Source organism: Cyphomyrmex costatus, unplaced genomic scaffold, assembly GCF_001594065.2.
Source record: "Cyphomyrmex costatus isolate MS0001 unplaced genomic scaffold, Ccosl1.0 scaffold43, whole genome shotgun sequence".
Taxonomy (NCBI): domain Eukaryota; kingdom Metazoa; phylum Arthropoda; class Insecta; order Hymenoptera; family Formicidae; genus Cyphomyrmex; species Cyphomyrmex costatus.
The window spans coordinates 1,532,787-1,559,823 of NW_017278534.1; the positions used below are offsets into that span (position 1 = coordinate 1,532,787).

General features: G+C 38.7%; 1 protein-coding gene across 1 annotated transcript; it reads right to left on the bottom strand.

Moving 5' to 3' along the window:
• Positions 1–536: 536 nt before the first annotated feature.
• On the bottom strand, positions 537–26,516 carry qsm (Zona pelucida superfamily protein qsm). Its single transcript, XM_018544248.1, has 8 exons — positions 26,138–26,516; positions 7,253–7,354; positions 7,060–7,169; positions 6,481–6,656; positions 2,062–2,292; positions 1,426–1,573; positions 1,211–1,355; positions 537–1,101 (listed from the first exon to the last, which is right to left on the bottom strand). The coding sequence occupies exons 1-8, from the start codon at positions 26,241–26,243 to the stop codon at positions 854–856; spliced, it is 1,266 nt and encodes a 421-aa protein (XP_018399750.1). The 5' UTR covers positions 26,244–26,516; the 3' UTR covers positions 537–853.
• Between the last annotated feature and the right edge of the window lie 521 nt (positions 26,517–27,037).

Here is a 27,037-nt window from a genome sequence, read left to right on the forward strand (position 1 = left end):
TAAAATGTTTATTGTACTGAGTGTATTAAGATAATTTAATTATGACTAAAAGATAATCATTGTATCATATCTGCTATCGATTAATTTATTTATTTAACGTAATAATTACACTGAGATTACAAATACGCAATTAATAATTACTTAGTAATTAATTAAGTCACATTTTAATATTACACCTCGTCGCACGACTAGGTCTTCGTTTTTCTCCGCTCGCAAAGGCCAATTTTCTTTTGGCAGTTACTCATTCAAGAGATTACAGCAATTACTTATGATATACGTATAATTAAAAAATAATAGTATAATAAAACTAAAAATTGATACGTCGTGATTGAAAATTCGGCGGTCGCAGAGCGGAGAAATCATACGTTACTGTGTTTATTATGTTAGCGCTATTAATGCACTTTTTTAAGATTTCTTTGAATTTTAAATTCGATATAATTTTATCTTATCGATTTCATTGCCTAGTTGACATTTGATTCTCGTTAAATATACTTTAGTATCACGCATAAAGATATAGATATATTTTAATACGGACGGCAATTTTTTACATTGAAGACACAAGTTTCTTCTTGAGAAAATTATTGCGCTTGAAACATTAACATTTCAAATCAAAATTTCATTAAATGCTCCTCTAGACACATATAGACATATTTTGATTATATACAGCCTATGATCACTATATAATTATAGTGATCTGCGGTTATGATCGAAATCTCTCGCTTATTAATGAGCAAGTTAACTATTATTTCCAAAAGCGGCACTTCTTATTTTTTTCTTCACGTTTTTAACATATCGCAGACTGCGTTTTATTTACAGTTAGCAATCATTTGTCAGGAAACATAAATCTCATTCTCTACAGGAGTTTGTAAAAGCAAAGAAGAACCAAAAGAAGAGATAAGCTTAGTGTACTACACGAGGAACCATTGAGTACCACTTCGGTGACTTTATATTTAAACTGTTCCTTTATTTCCTCCGCGAGGAACGCTCTTTCATGCGTTCTGATTGTCGTCGGGTCGGACTGCTCCCTGACTTCCTCAGCGATCACTGCCCTCTCTTTCGTGTGTGTTCTGTTTTTTCCCTTTCTGATGAATCCCGAAAATACTGACAACATAGTACAAAATGTATATACACATCGCAACAGGAGCCATAAACATGATACATACATGGTAATTATTCAAATGTTTATTTACTTTACGAGATAAAAATATACCTGGATCAATCATAATGTCATCCACAGAATCGACCTTGATGAACGTCGACATGGTTACTTCGAATAATTTATTCTTGTCGGTACTGGACATCTCAATGGCTCGCCTTTTTCTGCCGAAACCAACTTGACCGTTGCTGCATTCAATCTGAAACAAACATATATTTTAATAAACTCGTTGTTTAATAATTGTGTATTACGAAAAAATGAAACCCTACCCCTGGACACTTATCCAAGCAGACGTTAACAGTACCACGGAACTGAACGTAAGTACTTTCTGGGAACTTGAAGGCTCGGAATTTCGCCGTCAGGAAGTCACCGTCCACAGTGTTGAAATTTTCGAACAAGTAAGGATCAACGGAGCACCTGCGCGTAAATTATACGTATATATTTTATTATATTTAAAACAATATTTTTTTTTAATCATAAATAGAAATTAGACTGACAATAATAATTAAATACGAGAAAGAATCTTATTTTCGGTCAAAATGAATATTGGTGCTTAATAATATTTGTATACAAATTTTTGTAAATATATTTTTCAGTTTTATAAACTACGCGCTGATTCAGACTTGGAACGCAATCTTAAACAGTAGTTTATAAATATTAATATCTCAAATTATAATAAATTGATTAATAATGATGGTAATAATTATTTTTAAAAAAACTGTAAAAAAACATTAATTTTCTTTATTAAATTGATGATAAATTTAATTTGGGATATTAATTAATATTTTAGTTTCAGTTCGTGTTTCCAAAAATTTGCATACGAATATTATTACAATCTGACTGAAAATAGGATTCTTTGTTTTATATGATATGTTTTTAGTTGCGACAGCATATTGATCAATTACCCATTAATAATGATCGTTTCCTCCTGTGTTTTGGTATCGGTGACCAACATGTAAGTTACCAGCAGACCGTAGATCGGCGCTGAGTCGTTGTCCAAAAATATTTCCATCTGCAACGGCGTACCAGGACTGACATTGAGCTCTCCGGTTACCAAAACTCCACCCTGCCTTACTCCGACACCGAGGATAGGAACTGGTGCCGATCCCGAAATTTCCTCACGTATATCTATCACTCTAAAACACATAAATAAATTCATTTAAAATCCAAAGATTTCTTAGGAATTATAAACTAAATAAAAATAAGTGCTAATTAAAAACAATATTTATAATAAGCTCTTTTAAGTGTGATTTCAAATAATATATTTCTAGAAACATTTTGTGAGCTTCTCTTTTTTATAATAATTTAAATTTCTTTTTTATACTAATTTAAATTACTATTACATGTTTAAACGTGTAAATTCATTTTTGTATGCAGTATAGTGTGTTAATTTTACACAGAAAATTAATCACACACATATATATATTAAAGTTACACACTTAAACTTGCGATGTATTATAGATTGTCACATGTCGAATCCACAACGAACTGCATGACGAACGGACAGAATCGAAAAAAATCTGTTAGATCACAATCGCCTACTTTCCAAAATGGAGTCATGAGGGCGAGCACCTGGCCGGCACGGTGATCAATGTTGCGTATCCAAATATGCAATTCCAAACCAGCGGCAGTTTGTACACGCCAAAGCACATCACGATGACCTACGATGCCATCGCAGTTATCTCCATGGGAAGATTCGACCCACTTTATGGTTTTATGCAAAATCGCGTAAGATTATGTGCGACCCGGGTACGATCTACTTTGACGAGAGAAAAAAAAAAGGCAACTCATTCGTGCATGCTCGTGCGTATTTTCCGCATACGTGCTCCAGTTCGTGCAGGCTCATCTGTCGCTTCCGTAACGTTATGGCATTATGGTAGGCGGGCGGCGTACATACATCGTCCAAATCACGTGCGGTGACAGACGAAGTAATGAAGACAAATGTTTACCAGAATGGGCAGACCGTGAAATTACCATGCAGCGAAGAATCCGAACACGGCAAAGAGGAACGTGATAGATCTGCCCGATCCCTTTAAAATAAAAGGTGTGCCCACACACGGACGAGCGCGCAGTTCGATAACAAGGTATCAGGACAGGTACATCGGGAACCATTAGTCATTACTATGACTGTGACTCGTGTTATTTTACACAATTTCCTTCTTGTAAATCGTCTTCTTTTTTCATCTTCAACACAGAGCAAGCTTTGTTAAACTGCTTTTCGACGCGTGACGACCTTTTGCCTACTACACTTTACAACGTAAAAACTGCTTAATTACATGAGTTATTTTCTGAAAGAGACACGCGATGTATCAGACATGTTCAGAGAGAAATTCATTCGAGTATTCGTTCGAGTCGTCGTGTCATTATCGAGGAATTCTTAGAATTCCTTGCACTTAACTGTCCGCTTAAATTTTCTTCAGAGGAGAGCAGAACTAATAATTATACTTATCGAATAATATAATTATAAATTAATTAGATTTATTTCGAAGCACAAAGAGATAAGCACAATGCTAAAGTGCATGTTTCGTCATGCAGTTCTGTCAACAGGAATAGTAATTATCCTTTATAAATTAATAACTAGAATTATCTCAGAACACAAAAAGAAAAAGTCGTGCAGTTCTATCGACAGAAATACTGGAGATTTAGATCGCATAACTCAGACTCGAGATTGTCCCATAACATAATGTTACGCTACTTATATAATAACTTAGCAATAGAAATTTCGAATACCTAATTTCCGATCCGATTCGCCGAAGTAATAAATTAATATATTGACGGATATTGATTAATATATTGATCCAGAAATTTGTGTTAAGAAGGCGAGCCGTAAGCAAAATTTTTTAAACATTAAATATTAAAACCTACAATATTAAATTATTTAAATTATTACATTGAAAGTATCATTTAAATGTATAATTTATGAAACGTTTTATTCATAACAAATTGTATTATTATAAAAAAAGAATAATATATAATAGAATCTTTGTTTTTTTTTTTAATTAAGAATTTCTTAAATTAGAAAGTATTTTTAAAATATTAAAATTGTGATTAAGCATAACGGAAACATTAAAAATATTATATAACATTTTGGTATAAATATTTTTGGATAAAAGGAGACTCCAGGGGAGTCATGGCCCAGTGAATTAGAATCTCGGCTGCAGTCGCGATAAAAATGCCTCGCTATGTTTTCTCGAGAGCACGTCCCCGGAGGGTACTCGAAGAATGTCGACCGGCGAAGTAACTTTTGTTCGGGAGAAGGCAAGAGATTTACCGCGACAGGCTTCTCCTCTCTCTCCGACACTTTGGCCAATGTGCTAAAATCGCTTAAGCGCTCATGTCGTGGCTTTTCCACCATCTGTATAAAGGAACCGTTGGGCAATGGACACGGATGCTATGTCGCATAAAATCGACTCTCGTAATGTCACCGCGTGTCTCAACTACATATATACAGAAATGTTCCGCTATTAAATTCCTCGGCGAGCTTAATAAGTACCTACTTAATGTCGATCTCCCCTTTGGAAAAAGATGTTGTGCGAGAGGCCGTCACTTGCGTTGTGGCTATTTAGCGCATTCAGCTTCAAATTCCTTTGGCATCTACTCAAATGGTAATTCTAGAATTCACTCTTGAATCTAAGGCTGAGAGGGAAGAATTTGTTATTTAATCACGCCGCGGAAGCTCATTTCCATAATCAACGTTTATTCCTTCCATCCTCCCTATGCCTTCCATCTTCCTATGCGGAGCCATAAATCGCAACGTCTCTCTTTTGCCGTGCTCGATGCAATTTTCCCTGTATCTCAATCGCCGGTCATTCCTCGTCTATTTCTGCGTACTCACGTCGAACCGCACGTTTCCCCGAGTAAAACGTAGATCAGGTGAAATAGCACGGCACGAGCTGGATGTGAGTGACCCGTCAAGCGATTTTCGAGGTGAAAGAATGAAAAAACGGGAATGCCGATTATAGGCTTCGCGGATTGAAATATATTACTGGTTTTCCAGCAGCTGCAACATGCGTTCGACCCGTTGTGCAAATAAATCAGACGGCTGCATCCTCGACTCGCTTACAAATTACGAACTCCCGATGATAACTCCCGCAGTGGTCTAACTGCCTTTCTGCATGTATATTCAGGTCAGGTGGGACGATTTATTCGCTCGAATGTGGATCGGTCAATCGTTTTGTAATCATCGAATTTTCCACACAATTTCACCGTCCTCGATAAAGCTTCATCGCCGTCTGTTTTATAGGATTATGCAGATCGGTTTTATTTTTTCGCCGATAAGTCGCCGACACGCCTATTCGCCGATTTAAAAAGAATTGTTTTTTCGACATGTCCCGCAGAAGATCGCCTGATAGTAAATTTAATAAGATATGATAGTCTCGTAGTTAATACCCGTTTTACGAAACTAACGGCGTAAACGAGATCTACACTTATGATGACGCGGGAAACGATAACGTTTATACTCCATTTGGGTGGCGCAAAATACGACGTAATTGCACTTCATTATACTCAGTGATCTTGAAATTATTTATTATATGCATCATCATCGAGATATAAAATAACGATATGAAAGTTTTCCAGAATTTTTTGTCGGAGATAAAACGGAAGGAGGCGTGTATCACTTAACAAACTATTCCCTCCTTGCATTTATTAAAACACGGTTATCTCTAGTAACAAAAAAAAATCGATTAGAAAGCAACAGATACTTAAGCGATCTATACATGACGATGAATGTTCTTGTCCTGAGCAATCTGTAATAAACCGTGGCTAGTCAATATAGGTAATAGCGCTTTCTGTACAACGATAGAACTGTAAACTCTTTGACCCGACAAGATGCGATTGTCGCGTTCGCCAAAATGACGGCAGGTCAGACTTCCGTACGGAGAGGAATTTTTCTCTCACACACTCACGCGCGAGAGGCGCGACTTCCGGGTAATTAAACTCACTCGTTTGCCCATGTCGAGGGATCATTTCGTACGAGGGAAATGTGAGAGAGTCTTGTCTATCGCTGCGGTACGACGCGATTAACACCGTCGAATGACTGGCGAGAAATGAAAAGATCCGAGAATCCCTTGGGACTGCTAAGTCAATCTAATAGATTTGATAAATATCACGCTCATTAGCAGGATGCGCCTCCTTGCGATTTCTTTTATTTACGTTACGCACACAATCTCCGACTTTATTGCGTGTTATTACTTGTGCCGCGATGAATTACGCATATTTATCGCAACAACAAAGCGAGCGCGATTGCGCTCGCATCATGACGAATGCCGGATACTTCGTGTCATAATATCAAACGCTTTAATGTCGAATGATTGATGACTTACTCAGGTTCCTGAAAGCCCGCCGGAAGAACACTCCGTCGTACCGCCGTGTGATTGGCCACGACGGCGATTTCTGGCTCCACGACAACTTCGGTGATTACGCATTTCACCGTGAACGTGTGCTTGCTGGAATCCGCAGGCTCCTCTACTATGACTCGATGATAGTACATCTTTTGACCCTGTGTCATCAAAATTTATAATCTCAATACAACGCTATATCCCATATTATATAAACGCAAGAATTTCTGCGCAACGTTAACCCTCTGGAGATGACGGAGGGTCTCTATAGGATACTCACTCAATTATAAATTTCTAATTTATTAAACAATTCACAATTTTTTTTTATGTAACATCTATAAATCTGGATTGTTCTTGTTAAGAGATACTTGTTAGTGTTTATTCTTTTTTATATGAATGAATTTAGTTTCAGCCTCTTAGTTCCTTAAAATTAATTAGCTTCAATCAACATAAATCAAATGGGTCTTACAGATTTTCGTCAATTTTAATGTTAAAACGAAATAAATGTACGTTAATGCGCATAATATAGTTCGAGATCGGAGTTTTACAAAATAAAATTATTACCGTGACTTTGTTGACGACTCTTGTGATGCCACACCGTAACATGTCCTGTTCCAGCAGGGATAATTTAAACGTCGCTACGCCATCGTGAAACTGCGGCTTACAAGCCTCGTCTGCAAAAGTAGAAATTCGATGTAAGTCATAATTATGATTTATGTGCAGCGTCTAACGTAAAATGTTGTTTAAATATATTCACCCGGAAAATGCTTGAATTGTTGGAGATATATCTTCGCCTGCGGACTACTCCTTACTATATCCACCTCCATCAATTGCTTGGTACATCTTACTTTGCTTTGCACTGAAATGTGAACATATATATTCTATAAGAGACGTGGCAGCAGAATTGCAAAAGATACATACAACTTAAAATGTTTATTCCCAAAGATATTCAACGAAATATATAATATAGAAAGTCTCTATAATTTTTGCCGTGAAAAAATAGAAAAAATTATATAAAAATTTTGATTGCAAAAATAAAAATAAAATGAAGAAAAAGATAAGCTAATTGCTAAAATATAAATACAATTCAACTAGTCATTTCTAGACATGAAAGCTGTACAAAACTTAAAAGGGGGGTACAACCTTTCTTACATTTTACAATCCTGTACATTAGTAATTGAGTCACTTAATATTAATCCCTCTCGAATCGATACTGAAAAATATATCTCGATAAGAGAGAAGAATTTTCAAGACGATTTACGATTTTGCTTCATGGAAGGATGAGCAGAAGTTAGCCGTATCCGCAAACTAAATTGCTGTATACTACGATAATTGCCCCATAAAGTCGTAAACGTCCGACCTTGAAAAGTGAAGAGCGCAGCGATGCGCTCGGGAAATACGCGGTGATGTATATCCTACTGGATTAGACTCTGTTTATTCATAGAATATCATGATAGATACTTTCACCGTTACAGAATGACGTCAAGCCACATATCGAAAGGAACGCGTTCTAATAATGAAGAAAGTTCAATGAAAGATATAGTATAGAAAGTATCTGTAATTTTTATAAAATAAATCAAGCCTACTGCAGCTGTATATCAAGTGTATTTCTCGTATTTCCACATTAAAATACAAGTTCTTTGTTAATTTAAAAAAGACTTTTTCTTAAATGTTAAAATAATTAAAAAAATACGTTAGTAATCTAATAAGACAGTATACATAATACATTTTCACTCACAGAGTCTTCAACAATTTAAATAATAAGAGCGTAATTATAATTAATGAATAATAATATTACACACTGCGTCACTGCAGTCTTACTTACTAAATAAACTTAAAATAAAGTCACAATGAGAGGTCAAATCATAAATAGACTCATGGTTGTTTCAATTACATTATTATTGCTACGCAAATTGACGAGCGTTACTCTACTCTTGTTTAAGATTTTTTTTTTTTCAAAACAAATATCGGGGATACCCCTAACAATCTGTAATGCCATCGAAGATTGTGTCCTCGCGAGTTTTCAAAGCAGGAAGCGGGGAACAATCCCGGGGCTATCATCACAGGTATAATTCAACATTAATCTCGGAAGATACGCGAGGCGGCAATATTTTTCCCGCACCTAACGCACGCGCTTCGCAGCGAGCCCGGCGCGCATCGGGTAATAATTCACAGTGAGGTATCATCGTCACGTGCGCAACGCGCAACTGTTATAGGGAACGTGGCGAACGTTTCCCCCACGACAGGGCGACTGAGGACCTATGCAGTTTCACGCGATGCATCCGACCCTCGGCTGCATCCCGGAGGAATATGCAGCCGGTCTCTGGCAGCCACCCGGCCAAGCCTTCCGTCATGTCGCGATTCCCGATAATGAATGACAGAATGAACAATGGCGCGCTTTGACGTTTTAATAACGCTCTACGGACGTCGCTGGTATCATTAATTTTCTGTTAGATCTTTTAGGTAGACACTGACTTGCTCGTAACGAGCCAATTAAATTAAAAGTTCATTTTTTTTCTCTTTTATTGATTTTTCAATAAGCGCACGTGTAACTTCAACATATAACACATGTAAGTAGGTCGATATTTATAGTAGGATCTAATATTTAAGTACAGTCTTAAGATATCACAAGCAAATCACGGAGTAGTATTAGCTTACTTAAGACTTGAAAGAAGAATCCATTTATGAGTACCATAGTCTTAGTTGTTTTCTGTATATAATATGTCTACATGGAATACAATACAGAGTACAGATTGTGTAACTTTTTCCTTAGAATAAAAATAACGTAAAAAATTTTGTCATTAACTTCAACAGTATAAAAATGTTTATTTTACACGTTTTCGACCTAAAGAAAAAGTTACATAATCGTATCTTATAGGTTTAACACCACGACGATGGGGAGATAAATAATGCAACTAGTGTCCGTGATGATTCAATGAGAAATAACCCCGAGCTGAATTTTTACATTGTTTAGCAGCTCATTTGATCGCTCGAGGACGTACTCCAGAGAGAAAGAGAAGAGGGCTTCACGCATGTTCCGCGCGGTCTGCAGGAGTCGTCTCATTCGCGAGGCAAAGATAAACAAGCGCCACGTCGGCTGACAGACGCTGAACGACCGGTAGAATGTTTAATATACATTGTAGGCGAGTGCACACACATCAGGAAGTGCAGAGGGAGACTGGTGCTTTCTTTTATTTCCTCGGCAGACAAATTGATGTTCAGCGGCAGCCGGTCGGGAGTCCGCCTCACTGCGTTCGGATTGCAGCACTCCGAAGGATTAGCAGGCACTATCTGACAGGCGTTGATCAAGTCCTCGAGCCAAGCGGGCCTGTGCGTCGTTGTGCCGCGACGACATAGTGACGAGCGACGAACCGAAATGACATCGACGATAAGGCTACGGAAATTACCGGAGTATTTTAACGGGACCATGTACGTCTCCCCGGCCGGACCTTCTCGGAAGGTAAGAGAGATTATCTCGAATCTCGAGCGCGCGCTCATCTCATCTTTAGCCACGCAACGCAATCATGTCACGCACGGAGACGACCACCGCGCGAGGACGGTCGAAGGGTACTTCCTCTCTTCTCGACTCGTCGAAATTGTTCTGTCCGCTTAATATGCACCGACTCGTTTTCATCAGCATACTCACTCGCTCGCTGGATGTCGACGACCAGCGACGTGACGCGACGTCGTCGCATTTTTCTCCGTATTCACAGCGGAAAGAGCCACTTTCATTTTTTTTTTTTTTTTTTCCTTTACGCAGGCCGTCACCTCTGACACAAAACGTGTCGCGAATATTCATCCCCTCCCTTCCCTCTAATGACTCTCCCCCGGTCGTCACCCTAGTTCCCGTTCCAGGCGCTTATCTAGACGGACTTTATGCAATGTCTGTCAGTCAGGCCGTCCCGCGCACGCAGTTAACGCGTAAATTACGTGACTGCGCAGCGTGTCGCTTTTAAACATCCCTACGAAGCCACGGCGGTCTTTTCCATTAGCAAGTTTAAGCGTTCTCGCGAAGGTAGCGAAGGCTCGAGTCGCGGCTGATCTTCTGCCGATCTCGAAGGAGGTCCGTGACCTTAGCTTCCCTTCCCCGGCCGCCACTCCCCGCCGAGCTACCACTCTTCTGCTTCTTCCTCTTCTCTTCTTTATCTTCCTTCACCCACTGTTCTTCCCTTCTTCCCGAGCTTGCCGCGGCAATGTGGTTTTTCCTCAGCGTGGTCACCATCTTCGAAAACAGCGATCCAGTTTTACACTTCCGCGTGTACATTGTTCTGTCAGAAAGCTATAAATCGTCTATTGGAATGGAAACGATCATCAATGCGCAAAAAGTCTCCGAGCAAGAAAGTTCAGCGTTATAGACACTTAATAGATGATCATGCTCTGATTGCGCTCTGCCTCTTCTTTTCCCGGTACAAAAAGTTTTTAAGAAATCAAGAGAATTCAAAAATGTACTTTAATTTACTCTCTTCATCTTCTTTCAAGCTTCTTTATAGCTTTAGAGATGACGGATTAATTAAACCAAGGTTGAAATAAACCTACGTTGATGAAGCTAACCCTGAATCAATCAAAATATGTCAGGGTAAAAGCCCTTCGTAACATTATTTTCCGCCGCTCTGTCCGCCCCGATCGCGAACCTACCCCGCCCGAGATTATTCACGCTCGCGTATATTATCGGGCGTAATTATCAGCTTCAAATGTGGCGCACTTCGCTAATCCCTCGATCTCGGCGCGAGGTCCGTGAACCTGACCCCCTTCCTTCCTTCCTTCCTTCGCCTTCTTCACGTCTCTGCTCGCGTCCCTTTATCCTTCGCCTTATTATTCGACGTTTCTTATTTCTTCCTGCGTTCTTCTACTATTAAACTCGAGAAGGTACTATACATACTACCTCCGGTCCTCCCGTCGATCCTGGGAGAGTTCCGCTTCTTCTTCTTCCTTCCTCCTTCTTCCTCCTCCTTCTCCTTTACAACGTACTGCTTGCCGTATTACCGGTCACCCCCCGTCGTCTTTCGCGCACTTGGACGCGCCTCCTTCAGCTTGCAAGATTAAGATTTCCGCAAGATAACCGATAATGACCTCCCGACTGATGAGGAAGACTTCGCGACCTTCAACCTCTTCTTCTTCGTATGCCTTCAACGCATGGGCTTCCGCTTTTCATACGTACGCTAAGTCGATTCATCATTTAATTCGCAGGACCGAAATGAATTTTTCATTGACTCCTCGTGACCTGGTTCACGCGACCCACTCTCTTATTATACTCGCTCTTCCATTATCTTCGACGCGGTTTTTACTCAACGAGCTTACCGCACTGCCACTTTACTTTCGTTTTTGCATTCCCGTTAACGCGCCTAAATCCTCTCAAGAGTAACGAGTCCGTCGCGCCATAAAACGCCACGTTATATTCAGTCCTAAGCAGTTCTCTCAAGATAAAAATTATAACGACTCGATCCTAAGGAGAGTAAGTAGTTAGGATTCCTCCCTGTTTCTTCGGCTCGTCTGATTCCCCCATTTCAATTTATATTTCTCTATCGTGATAAAACCGGCGATCGATGATCGGTTTCGCTGCTGATAACAGAGTGGCAATTCTATCAATTCGATGACACTTTATTTTCTTTCGGTACAACGTGGGATTCGCAAACAGCTACCTCGTTGTACTACCGAGAAGAAGCAGAGTAAATTGCGCCAATTTACGATCGTTGGAATTACAATAATTTGTGGCCATTACTGCGAAGTGTTAAGATGAGAGAACCGAGATGAATAATTACGCTTCTGCGCGGCTACGTTCGGGCTCCCGCGAAGATCGAACATGTAGGATCGACAGTCCTGCGTGCAATAACATCCTTTCCGTTTTCTACGGCGAGGCAAAAATCAATGCGCTGCCTACCTATTACGCTTGAATATTTTAGTTGTTGTCGGAAGCGATTAAGTTTCAAATAACATAGGCACTAACGTTAGATCGGTTGGTCCTGGAACACAAATATTCGTGTAAGAAGATCCGCGGTTTCTTCTTCCACGCCTTCTTCTCTTTCACGAGATAGGCATTCTCGTTGTACTAGTTACGTCTTGCGTCGTGTAATAATGGAACAATCCGTCAATTTTTCTTCTGCGAAAGCAAACAAACCGAACAACGGTAACTACGTGACGGCCATGCATTACAGTAATCAATTAATATTCGTAGGGAGTTATCGCGTATGCGTGCTGTGGATAACAGTACCGATGGATGATCGGAGGGAAAAAATGAACAGTGATTACGCACTGTAGACTTTTTGCGAATTGCGAGCAAAGCGGTATAATGATGTAACACAGGAAATTCCCATAAGGATGTAACACTTTGCGTCAACGTTATCTATTAGCGTTATCTATTGTAAATTACACAGCTCAAAGGTAATAAATGAGGACTAATACTAAACTAGTTCTTCGTGCTAGTGATATATTAAAAGTTAGAAATTAATTACACAAAGCTTCGACCTCAAACAGTCATCTTCAGTTGCTGCCGATAAATAATTATAATACAAACAAATAAAGATGTTAAAATGTATAAGATATTAACGTAAAAATAAAGTTCAAGCACTTAACGATAATTTGTCAAACGATAACTTTATCAAATTATCGTACATATGTATTATCATGAGCTCAATCTACATTCATTATTGAATATTAATCTACTTTGAATTTCAATCTACCAAGCCTAGAAATTAATTTTTTCATTTTTTTAAACACCGATCGTCAACAGCGCGAAACGATGTCATATCATAAAAAAGATAGCAGCGCACAAATCGAAATATAAAATGACGGCGGAAAACGTGAGGAAATATATAACTTTTTTTTACAATAAGATTAAATATACTTGAGTATGTATAATTATTACCTTGTTTCGCTGTAATATTGGCTCGATGAATGACATTCGTCCATCATTTAATTTCCGCGCGAATGTAAATCTCTGCGAGTAGAATGTGTGCTTTAATCTTCGCTTGGCTTATTTTTATTTACTTCTGTTATATCTTTAGCTTATGTAGATTTCAAAAAGGTACAGAACGAATATATGAACGTATAAAGGTACGAATCATTAAATGATACGCCTCCTTATTCTGCAGTTATTTCGCATTAAACGGTATAATTTTCAACCGCTATTACTCTGATTGTATTTATTACATCTTCTCACGACCTTGCTCAAGTAGCACAAAAATCACGTAATTACATACCAGATCTGATTTCCTATTTTTATATATTCCTATCTTATTAACTTTAATAGTTATTTATTAATTGTGCATTTACGTAGGTACTGTTCCCTTTTCCTTATTTGGAAAAGACTCTTCATTGAGTTTATTGATATACTATCAGCCATCAACAAAATTCATTAGTCACATTGATCCTTTGCGAAACGTATATTAATCGCAATATGTGGCGAATTTAATCGCTGTTTACAATTCTAAAGATCGTAAAACGTCTTTGTCGACAAAGAAACGCACGAATCACTTGCCTTATTGTTCGCGGGGTGTTACGACCACGATCAGACGAAGCATAACGAGGGAAAAGGGTTGCACGACAGGATGAAAAGTTCTTAATCAATGCAACGCGAGTTACATTGGATGATAAAAGAGGAACTCAGGCGAGCCATGGCGAATACACGCAGTAACGGTGATTCCATTCCGGTTGCTTCTGCCTGCCGCGGCAGTACGCGCACGCCGATTACAAGGGCCGCCAGCTCGGTAAATCACTGATCATCAGTGATCATTAGCGGCCCACAATTCCGTCGATCGAAACTCGAGGAAACGACGGAATCGCCGGACGGCAAGGGGGACCGGTTACAACCGGGTACAGATTGTCGAAGATTAGAGCACGTGGAGGATGAAGCACGTACGTCGATGGATATCTAGTTAGTGCCTCCTTCCTCGGTACTTTCTCTGCCGACTTCCTGGATCCTGACTGGGCTATTATGCCCACCGGGGAACGATGTTTCGGTTGCAATCGGATTGGCACGGTCTGACGATTCGCAATAGTTTGCAAGGCAAAACTTTCCGCCAACGATAATTATGAGATAAACCGCTCTATCAATATGATAATGTAATAAATTTCGATTGGCTGATTAATTTAAATGTTAATTACTGACTGATGGTTTATATATTGATTGTCATTTAATGATTTAAGATTTTTAGCAGTAAAATTTATTTTAGCGTCAGATATATTTATCAACCGGTTTACACAATCTTGATTTTCTCACTTGAAGGGCAGTTTCTAGAAGAAACGTTACATTCAACATTTTTTAAATTTTACAGGAAATTAAAAAGAAATATATGATCGATGCGCAAACAACGTTCTTCCAGGTAGCTCTTCAATGCCTACATGATTTTTTCTGACAAAAAGTATGCGTGCATAACATTTATATTTTATTTGACTGAGACCCTGTACGTACATGTCTGTTCTCCTTCTACATAAAAATCTGAGCATGAAGCAAACAACTCCCTTTGGCAATGTCTTTCGGAGAAAAACACCGACCATCGTGTAGAATCTGCAAGTTGTATTGCGTGTGTTACCATTTTTATTTTTAAGATAAACACGCCACACGCGAAAGGCAAGGAGAATCGCGTGATAGAAGTGAGGCGCGTCCAGTGACAGTACCACAGTTCGATATCACGGCAAGCCGAGAAGGCGGGCATTGCAAAGCATCGACCGACTACAAATCGCGCGGGAGAGAGATTCCCTTTAAAAGCGACGCGGTCGCCTTTGGAATTCAGTGTCTCTCTCACGGCGTCGTTAATATCGGCGCTACCGTACGTCGCCGTCGCGAGTAATCGCTAGCGCGGAAACGATCGATCGTCCATCACATACTAACTCTCCTGGAGAGCCTTGAACGGTTGGAGAAGATGGACGAGTCACATGCAGATAAGACGAATCGAAGAAGCGAAGCTTTGCTAAGAAGAAACTTCAATTCTTTATTTAAATGTTTTAAAAGCGTCATTTTTCGATAACCGCAATTTTATCAGTTTTATCAAAATTGTCTCTATATTAATTTTTTAATATTTAAAAATTAATTGTGAAAAAGTATCTTAGTATCCATGATACGTATTTTTAAAGAATAAAATATTTTTTAACGAAAATCAGATAAGATATCTTTTGACAAGCGCGCGTATTAAGCTAAATTAAGATAACAGTTGGAACGTTTTATATTCTGCTTCCTGTTGGAGCTCTCCTACCTCCCGGAGCGCGTCGGTACGGGATGCTGTGAAAAAGTAATGAATTATTTATAACGTCACGCGGTATACAAATTATGCTCGCTACCGAGGCTTACCGTTATACATGCGTTTTCGGTAATCCCTACGACGATTAAGTCGACGTCCCGCAGAGCATAGCTGCGCGATTATTTAAATAATTTTATGACTCGGCACGGCATAGCAGGGCTCTCGCACGTATCGTTATTTATAGGCCATTGTGCACTTTTTAGATCTGGATTCAGCAGATAGCTATCTGCAAATCGTAACGAATTACGTAAACTTTCCTTCCATAAAATTTCTTCCGTTTTATTCGTGATTATATTCTATGCTTTATGGCATAGAAATCATCAATTATTTATCACAATAATCATTACAGTTATCAAATAGCCATTGTAAAACATATTTATATTGCAAAAAAAAAAACATGAACCATTAATACATGATATATGAATTTTTATTAATTCAGATTTCGCGATTCTAGTAACTCTTTATTTGTTTTTGAAATATTAAATGATTCAACTATATAATTCTATGACGGTAGCTGTGATCACAATCAACTCTCGTTTATTACTTTATAGAACGACTGTCGACATTACACTGACAAATATCATCCGATAATCAGTCATTTAAAATTGATTTACTCTTCGAAAATAAACCGATTAGCTGAGATAGAATCTCGCGGAGAGAGATGCTTTGTTATCCTGGATGCTTTCAGGCGCGAGTGGCTGTCGTCTCTAAGCTATCGAATCGAGTCCTCGAGTTTATCTAACTTCCGGCAGACCATTTTGTTATCCGTACTGTGCTAGACGCAGCCCGAGCACGGAATACATTTTCCAGAGGATACTCGTAGCGCTATCTGATCACAGGATTTAATTGTTTCCTCGAGTCCCTCTTTCCCGCGAAGGTGCTCGGCACAAGTGGAAGTAACGCGGTAACGTGGATTCCACGTGTGAAAGCATTATCTAAAATACAACACTTAATAAAAAAAAACTGCGAGCTGTTATACCTTTCCTTTCTAACGATAACGTGATGTAGGTACCTTATCTAAAATGATATTCTGTGCGATATGCTATTCATGCATTTCAACTACTGAATTACTGAAATATTTTCAAAGGCGAAGCACAAAGTGACGTTAAAAAGAATAATTCTCATAATATAATAAAATTTAAAATAAAACCTTAACATTTTACTAATTTTTGTTAGGCTCGTCTGATTGACTGCTACACGATCATTATTTGAACTTAGAATGTGAATAAAATGTATACAAGGACCGTGGCGTCTGATGGAATAATGATAAGATGTAGGGATAATTATGGAGTGTGAGTCATGAGAAGAGATGTAAAAAATGCTGCAATTACGACGAATACGTCACACGAGGGAAGGGAAAGGTGATCGCATAATAGCATAGACATGTAGACGTCAGTAAATACACAGCTGCGGTATCGAAGCAGGTGTAAATGACGAACGATAGGAATAATTATAGGTAATAAACTGAAATAACAGAGTATATGACGATCCACCGTTGGCGCAGGACATCATTCTCACTTTTATCCATACCACTCGATAATCAATAGGCCGATAACCCCTCGCGAAAAACTATTCATCACATTATACGGAACGGTGTTGTCTTTCTGGCACAATTATTAAATCGTCAAATCCGGTCGTGTCATCTCGTAATTTTTTTTTCCCCAATTAGAATAACACACCGATCATTTTTCACAAACGATCAATAATCGCTGTCCGCTTCGAGCGGCCTTGAGTATAAACGTTCGCTTCCCTTGCGCAATTTTCTACTTTTACTTCTACTTCGTTAAGATTATTTCACATTTTACGAGGTCTACCTCCCGCTTCCGTATAAAGCGCCGCACAATTATTTATCTGCATTAACATTAATTTCCGATTAATTCTATAACTTTATCAGACGGTTACATTGAAAATAATCGTAAATGCACGCAGCTGTGAGTGCTTGCTTGTGCAACGCATCGTGCTTCCGAGGAATGGAAACACGCGGTCGTCACGAAATTTATTCTATAAACGTCACAGCGTTTAATGAATCTCTCTTGTTGCTTTCATTTACGCATGTATTAATGTTAAAGTAAGTAATCTAATTAACATAATTCAGATACCGCAGATATACCATATAAATTCTCAATGTTCTATTAGTTAAATCTTTGCGATTAGTCGAGGATTATGGTCAATTTGGTTTTTTATTCAAACGTGTCTTCAGTCCAGGTCTTTGACACCACGTGTCTTAATTAATAATAAGGGAGTGAACACAGTAGATTTGGCAAGCCTGGTGGTGCACGATATCCGGCAAAAAAAAAAAAGGATAACGTGTGATTAACGATTAGCTGATTATACACGTGTCTAATGACGAAGTTCGCGTGTAACTGTGTAGCTTGCTGCTCGCTGGATCATTATCAATCATGAAAATGAACGTTCCTGACAGTGAGAAAGAGAGCACAGGGCGTAAGGAAAACAGCGATTTATACGAATTAGTTCTTTTGCCGGGAAGGAGCGAACCGGTACCGAGGAAAGTAGCAGGATAACACTTCGTGATAAATGACACAAGTTCGGTGAGCAAACAATTTCGTTCCGCGCATCATTCGTTACATCGCGATTGATGCTCCGCGGATGCGGAACACCGTAAAATCAAAGTTTTTCGGTCCTACCGGCAAGTATTCTCACTGCATCCAGTTGCTACCAGGAAATGTTTTATGCAGTACGTTTCCTGGTAGCAACTGGGTACATTTGAGGTCATGCTGCTGATGCTATAATAAAAAAATTGCTTTATTGCCGTTATTGTAATCTCAAAAGGTTGATTCTTTAGAATTCTGCTTCTTCTGCATATTTTACGATCAAATTACTCTCCGGATGCTTCGAGATATGCTGTTTCTTTAACCTTTAGGCTGCCGGGAAAGCCACTTTTGTGACTCCGCACAAATCTCGATATTCAGCGCCATGTTGTATGTGTACTTATACAACAAAATTTTCCAGAAGAAACCACTATTTTAACAAACAAAAAAAAATGCCGGCAGCCTAAAGGTTAATGACTCCAACGGTAGCAACACACATTTATTTATGAATTATTTATAGATTAAAACGAAAAAATGTACGATAACTTGAACGTGGATCACCTCACTCGAGAGTACCGTTTTTTTTCCCCTAAATTCCCCGTGTGTGAAATCTGACGAGTTTTTAAGACAATTGGCTCTCTGTATTGTTTTAATTAGTCTGTAACGGAATTGATCAGTCTCTGTTTAATCCACAGAACAAATGTAATACACATAATCCTACTGCATACGTTGTTTAAATTATTTAAATGGCAAAGAGCAATAAAAAGTCGTGTTAGTTATTGTCAAAGACTGCAAAATCATACTTGTTAACACGAAACAGAGAATTTATCCTCTCACGCGCCTTGTCCGATCGTATCTTCATATATGCACAAGCACACATGATACGCACGATGCGTACACACGCGCGAATCCGTAACGCTACGCATGTACCGGGTGACACGCGTGCACGCAAGCGGTTCGACCGGTATCCGCCATATTTGGCTGGGCCTCATATACACACATGTGATGTACAAACATAGGAACTCCTGGGAGAAGAGGTCATGCTCACGAAAGGTATCGACATAAGATTTTCCCGAAGTAATAACTCAGTGACAGTTCTCAAAAAAATCTTTAAAAAATATATATAATCTGCAATTTTGTGAATATCTAACTGATACATTATTAGATAAAAAATAGGAAGAATATATATAGTCATTGCGATGTATATTAAATGTAATTATGTTCGCTTGAACGTAAATGTAAAAAATTATGTAAAATCTGTATTATTAGAATTTAAAAGCATTAAAATTATGTTTAAGATTTAAAATATCGGATGCTTTTATGTCCCATTTAATAGATAAAATTTTATCGTGTAGTTAATGGCGAACATGGAGAAGTATCAATCAGAAAGAGAACGCATTCCTACATTGCAAAGAAAAAAGTAATTACGAAAAGATAGCGAGTTTATGAGGCTTGGGATATGTTGAGATCATTAAACGCGTGACAAACGGTTCGTCTTTCTCGAAGGGTTGGGTCACCATTCATAAAAGCTATCGCAAAAATGACGTGTCAGGGTTCACTATCCATCCACGTTCTTTACCTTGTGCCACGTCAAGATAACTGTTCAAGACGTCGTTTAATTTGTGAGTTACGAGAAATTGAACGTTTACTGTCTTTGCCACTTCAGGCGTATTCGATATGCCACATTGACCTTCGATCGCTTCCTTTTTTAGTACCTAGCATGCCTGCGGCAGAATGCATGCGATTATATTCTTCGTGTATAAATAATTACATAGGAAACGTTTGTCTGTTTTTTCGAATAATTCATGAAACTATAGGGTCATCGAGCGAAAGAACGTTGAAAGGTGTGATGAGAGGTGCTGAGAAGGAAATGCGTTAAATGCCGAAGAAACCGAGCACGGAGGTTCTGTCTAGTTGGTGAAGGAAAAAGATCCATACCGATAGCACGTCTAGATAGATAGACTGACTGAAAAAAGTGTTGCCGTTACGTCAAATGTGCACGACAGTGCAACATCGATTATCTGGCACATCAGTGCAGCAATCGATCTTGAGATAGCCATCTCAAGACTTCGATTTCTTTGCTTGATTAATGACATTTTAATAGATCAAGTCACGCTCGTGCATCCCTTTTCCGAGCCATCGCCCCACGTATATTTCTTCAGACGTTTATTTTATTAATTTCCTGTTACTTGCCTCCGCATTGTACATAACTCACAGTTCATAAATCGTCATTGTAAAGTTTTTCAAGCAGGACAATTATTTATCGTCTAAATATTAGGTGGAACCATAAGTTTGTTCGGTTTTGCTGTAGAAAGTGTTAAACGCTTTTCATTAATTAAAGTGAATGTTTTAATTTATCGATTAATCAGCTCTTACGTTTGCTTTTACGAAGCAAAGTTGCATAATGCGATTAATCACTCGATAATTTAAAAAACTCGCTTTTACTTTCGAACATATGTATATGTATATAGTGTCATACATAGCGTCATAAATGACGAAGATGATGTAACCGAACCGTATATCCCACAGAAGTAATTTGCCAGATTTCGTTCAAAAGGAATAGATCTCGAAGGTCTTTATGCTCTGATCAACCCTAAGAAAGAGGAATTTATAGCTTGTTGATAGGTGGCGAAATGTTATTGAACAAAATTAGTGTATGTTTAACTAAATGTGTGTATGACGTATACTTAATTCAAAGTATTTTCAACTAACATTTTTTGCTCTAAAAACCAAATAGACTTATAATCCATCCAATACTATCAATAGAAATGAAGACATTGAAAAAGATGCTTTTTCCCTTTTACCAGCATCATCCAAATTTCTACTTACATTTATTAATTCTTTTTTTTTATTTTATTGCATATGCAATTTAGAAAAAAAAGATCTGAACGATTTGACCCTTCCCGGCCAACTTCGTTGATAAACATGAACCGATTAAAAGATCTACGAGTCGAGAAAAGTACAGTCGTATTACTGGAAACCGGAGCTCGGTCTTTTTGGCCTTTTCTCGATGATCTCCCCAGCGCAGCGTTCTGTCCAACGTGTCTGTGCAGATTGGCAACCGGTTTTCCTATGGCCTCTCCCAACCGATTCCTCACTCCTACTCTCACTCCCACTTCTGTTTCCCATTCCAGAGCCCTCTGCATTCCCTACACCCAACATTCTCATCCCTCACAGTGCTGTAACGTTATTACGGTGTCATCCTACATCTCGCTTAAAACTAATATTTTGGAAAATGAAAACAATTAGTGACATATTTTGTAATGTAAACATTTTACATCGAATAACGTGTATTCCTAATTTTAATATTTCCTTTTAGTGTTCTCTTAATATTTTCTACAGTTAGAGAAAGAACTAGCATATAAACGTTAATATATTTAATTAACTATTACTTGACCGAATACCTTTTAAACGCAGAGCATTTTTCAACAAAATAGATAACTATCTCCAAAGTTATATTATAATTAATCATAAAAATGATAGTGTTATACTACTCTTTTCTTACAAACGAAAAACAAAATCCAAATAAACAAAGGAGCAATATATCAAATTGGTCTTCTTTTTCTTCTAACGAAGAAACCTCATTCTTTCTCAAGTTACGAATATTCGTACCATTTGTAAAGTAAAATTTATAACAGTAATATATAAAGCGCAACCTTTCCGTTTCTCTTTAAGTTGATCGTTTCGTTTAACGTTCAAAGCTGCTTCGAACAGGTCTCGATATTTCAACGGCGGGCTTACAACTTCCTGGGTACGCAACTGGTTAGGTTGATCCTCGCCAGTCGCATTATTTCTCATTCCTGGCCACGTGTTTGAACGCGATTATGGAGAGCACGAACGAGTTGGTGGAACTGTTTTGCCCTATCCCTTTTCCGCTCGGCGAACGTTTTCGCTTTCTCATAAAACTCCGCATGCGGTTTCCAAGCTAGATAATGAATAAATCGACCTTCATGAGCCGCATGGGAAAAATTCCACGAAGAACATACAAAAAAGATAGGAAGCGAATAGTTTCGAAACCGCGAGAGATCCTATTATCCTGGAACACGCGCGAGTGCGGCCCGACATTTCATTTTAATAGAGCGCGTCAATTTTCTGCATGACTCAATTTTCTCTATCAATTGTCGATTTTTGTTCTTAATCTATCGTCCATTCACCGATATTACGCGCCGTTGCCACACGCGGAAAACAATAAAAAGGCAGAACGGAACGGAATACCTACCTGTAATTCACATTTGCGCTCTAGCAATTAAGTATGATGTTAATATCCGTAATGGCGGTAAAATAAGAGAATAAAGCAAGGCGCAACAACGGTGAGCTACTTAGATCGAATTTCACCTTCTCTTTCCTCATGTTTCTCCCACTTGCACACGTTCGCCACAAGAACGGACTGACATGTTAGAGCACCCCACTCTGAAAAGCGATTTGTTTCTCGATGTAAAGAATTTTATTATTATTCCGGATTATAGGAAAATGTGAAAAAAATCTGATATATACTTGTAAAGATTTAACAACAAGTTTTACTGTAATAGCAATCGGCTATCATTTATTTTTTTACACATTTATTATCTATTAAAACTTACAATCAAAATATATCGAGTAGGTTTCTTTCTTACTAAAGATCTTACTCGCCGATGGAGAGTAATTAAAAAAAAGAGTAATTTAATTGTTCACCATTTTGCGTCATACTTTATCATTACGAAAAACTGCACATAAAATTTACGATAAATATATTGTACAAACATATATTTTCTGCAATTTTTTTAGTGAAGCGTAAACATAGACGAGTCTTCTGTTGGTAACGGCAATATCATTAAAATAGAATATCGCACAGTAATTGGCATTATTTCATTTTCATAAATCATCTTCGGTCGTAAAGAATTGTCTTCGCGTTCAGTTAAGCTTTTTCTATGCAAATCCACTTCGAAAGGAGGGTTCACCAACACACATTGGCAAACATTTAATCTTCCATCGTTGCCTTCGTGTTTTTCCCGTTACGGACACACGTTAGTGCGGGAGCTAGCTTACATTATTCGCGGGTCTCCCTTTAATTCCGGGACGATAGTTAAGATCGTTCCGCGCGAATTCTAGCAAAGAACGAAGGGCAAGGTGGGAATACATGCGCAATCACAAAACACAGAAAATTACATTCTCCGCTCACCTTCCCTTTCTTTCCACGATTATCGCAGAATCCTATTTCTTCTCTCCCGTGTGTTCGCCTTTCCCGTGGCCATAAGTCGGCTCAATTATGCCTATTACATGAGCCTGGGTAATCAATTTTGCCTACTGGCGATGAGAATTCGAAGTAACCCTCCGATGGAGTAATGATACCAGGAAGGAAGTCGATTACGATCTATCTACTGACAAAGAAAACTCGAAGCTACATAGCGAATAATGGCAAACGATAAATATTCTTCTAAACGTTGTGAAAAGTTGTCTTTATTAAGAGATCTCCACAAACAGATCTACACAAAATTAATTGTTATCGACATAGTTGACGTTTTTATAAGTTACCTAATAAATAGCCTGACTTTCAAGTGTTACATGCAGAGTTTCGCATTATTTTTAGACCAGACAATCTTTTAGCGATCGCTCTAATTTACGTAATGATTCATGCAATTTTCTAATACAAATATAGTCACGGTAACGCATAGATGATGGAGTCGTAGCGTGATTCATCAACGTCTGATTATACTCACACACAACGAAACACGTCGCGTGTGCACGAATTTCCGCGCGCGAAAGATTCAGAGCGCGCAGAGTAATTATTAATTTTCCACACATATACGTGTTTTCTCTTACACAATCCCGCGTGCAATTGCACTAATTTCATATTCGCAAAATCATACAATTTATTCGACATATGGTATCTAACTGCTATTAGGGTTAATTAATTGCGCATTAACACAAAGGAAGGCTGGAGAAGAACAATTGGAGCAACCTCGATTCCCAAGATGATCGCAAATCAGTCCAGCTGATGCAATAGAAAGATATACATAATAAATTTCAATTTAATTTAGATAAGTCAGTTAACGTCATCGCCTTGTCCCTTCTTGTTTATCCAAGCCGCGCGACCCTTAACGGATAATTAGCCTTTTATTCTCCGCCTTGTCCTAATTGCAAGTGTCGCGCGAATACGTTCCTTGATAGCAGTTATTTTTCAATTGCACGTTGCGTCAAGGATAATATGCGCGCATTGTTTGTACAGCTCACAATTTCACTTCCGAGAGAAACACCTTGGAGAAGAATACACTCCGTATACCTCGTAATATTGCGTGACATACGCAAAAAGAATTCGCGACCGTTAAACGTGATCCGAAAACGTATTGGAGAACATCCTGGTGGGTGTGCAAGAATTGTCTTCAAAGCTCGAAACACATGAAACTCGTATCTCGAAGGAAGAAGCTCGAGGGAAGTCGACATAAACTGAAAGGAACATAAATCAATGCCCATCCAGCATAGACCACCAAGAAACATTCTACAGATATGCCGAGGACGTCTACGTCCTAAGAACGTTTGCAGGACATCCTTTCAATAAAGTGTGCTATGTGGGTGTCATAATTTTGCACTTAATAATATAAGATCAATTCTTTTTTCTGAAACTGAACTTTTTGCGCGGTTCAACTTTTTTCTATTTTTTTTTCTTTCCATTAGACAGAAAAAACAAAAGGTGGACTATGCAAGAAGTTCAGTTCCAGGAACATGGAAAAAGAATAGACCTGTAAGTGTAATATACCTTAGATCCAGTTTTTCATTTGCTGGTTAATTTGTGATAAGGCTTAACCTGACGATAACGTGACAATTGTATTTTTCTGTCTATGATCAATCACTAAACTGATGGTTTTATAGCGAATAACTTTTTCCATTACAAAACTATTAGTTTAATGACTAATTACAGCTAGAAATTCGCAATTATTACATGATCAAATTAAATAAGATTAGTCTAAACCACAAGTTAACCAAATAATGACTAACCGGACATTACATAATATTATAGTTCTATTGTTGAGTGCGAAATTATAACACCGTGATGTTATGTTACTTTTAATTGGTGTCGACTGAGTCGTATCTCGAGGGACGAATCTCCTTGGGCTACATTCAGAGAGTTCAAATTCCCACTCGATTACTACTCATGTATCATTTTATCCTTGCTGTTCGTCGGACATTAAATAAGAATAAAATGACACCCGACTGACACTCGAGTGGGAATCTGAACGCGCCTTTGCGAGTCGTAAAACGATCGCGGTCTCCAACGTCGTGCGTGCGTGTTCGTTGTCGGCTTGTTCTATCATTGTTGGACCCTGATATTTTCATAAATAGCCGAACCGTGAAGCGAGTAGGAAAGAAAACGTCTGCCAACGTCAACAGTAATGAGCCTAAAGTCAGTCATAACCAGCGCGTCGCGCGACGCATGAGGGAACGTCGCAACCTTGACTGGCGCTTTGGGTAGGCTATGATTCTCACTCGTGATACCTGGTAGGCATCGCGATCTAGGACATCCTACTTAGACGCGCGTGCGTCAGGTGCTTCGAAACTTTACGATGCATTCTGCGACGTGTCACGCTACTTATTTGTTATGCCGCGTCAACCGCCAATCGTCGGCGTAATCGGCTTGAGAACAAAGGAACGTCACTTTCATTCGCGTTTGCCGTGTTTTCTCTTCGTCACTGATTGCCGTAGAACGCTGTAATCAGCACGTAAACGGCACGGTACATCTGTACTCGATTTAGAATTTCTTCAACATATGTATTTCTTTATACTTTCTCTGACACATGCTTACTATTTTAAATAAAATGACGATGATGATCACGGGAACCATGATCACGTGATTGGCTTTAAATGTGTTCGATTTAAATCGCTCACCATTGGCGGCTGCGAGTCCGACGATGCATATCCAGCACAGGGCCAGTCTCCAGAAACGGTCGGCCATGTCCACTCTCCGAGTAATTACGAAACGCCCGCGAATCATGTAGTCGCGATTTACGTGAGGGACAGGTAAACAAAGGAATAAAGAAAGGAGGAACGGATGCGGAAGAGGAAAGGATGGGAAAGAAGAGGACCGAATATCTTCGTATTATCCGCGAAGGGCTCTCATTTAGATGGACGCGGCTAGGCCCGGACGTAAGGGACCGATTCTCCTCTCACTATCCGCAAAAGCGGAATCTTGCACCGCGAATATTCTTGTTGATAATGGAAAAGCCGCGGACTCGCCGGAATGAGTCTTGACAAAGACGCGCGAGCGATGTTCCCCGTGCGAACACGCGAGAGACACTGATGGAATAAGAGAGTGGCGGGAGAGTTTGAACCACCAGCAGACCCAGACTGCAGCATCGACCAGTGGCGTAGAAGTGGATCAACATTACGATGAAAGACAAGTTTATACCTTATTATATACTTCTAGTCCTAATCGAATGTCAAAACTAACCAATGCAAATTAAGCGAGACTAATTCTTTCATTCGACTACCAGTAAATTCTTCTTACGTAAGCAAGACCGAGACTTTGAATAAATACCAGTGAATATAATATGTGAAGATTGTAATAATGTTTCTTTTATGACTGTTTTTTTTTTAAATTTTATTATACATAGAAGATGTAGAGGTTACATCATTTGTTTAATTTCTTCACAAATCAAAATGTCTCATTTATCTGTAAATCGATCTTTCTGTAGTAATTATGTCCATTTCTGCCAATGCGGATTAACTACAATCTTGATTCAACTTATTTTTTGTTTCTCTCTAATTTGAACAGTTAGAAAAAGATAA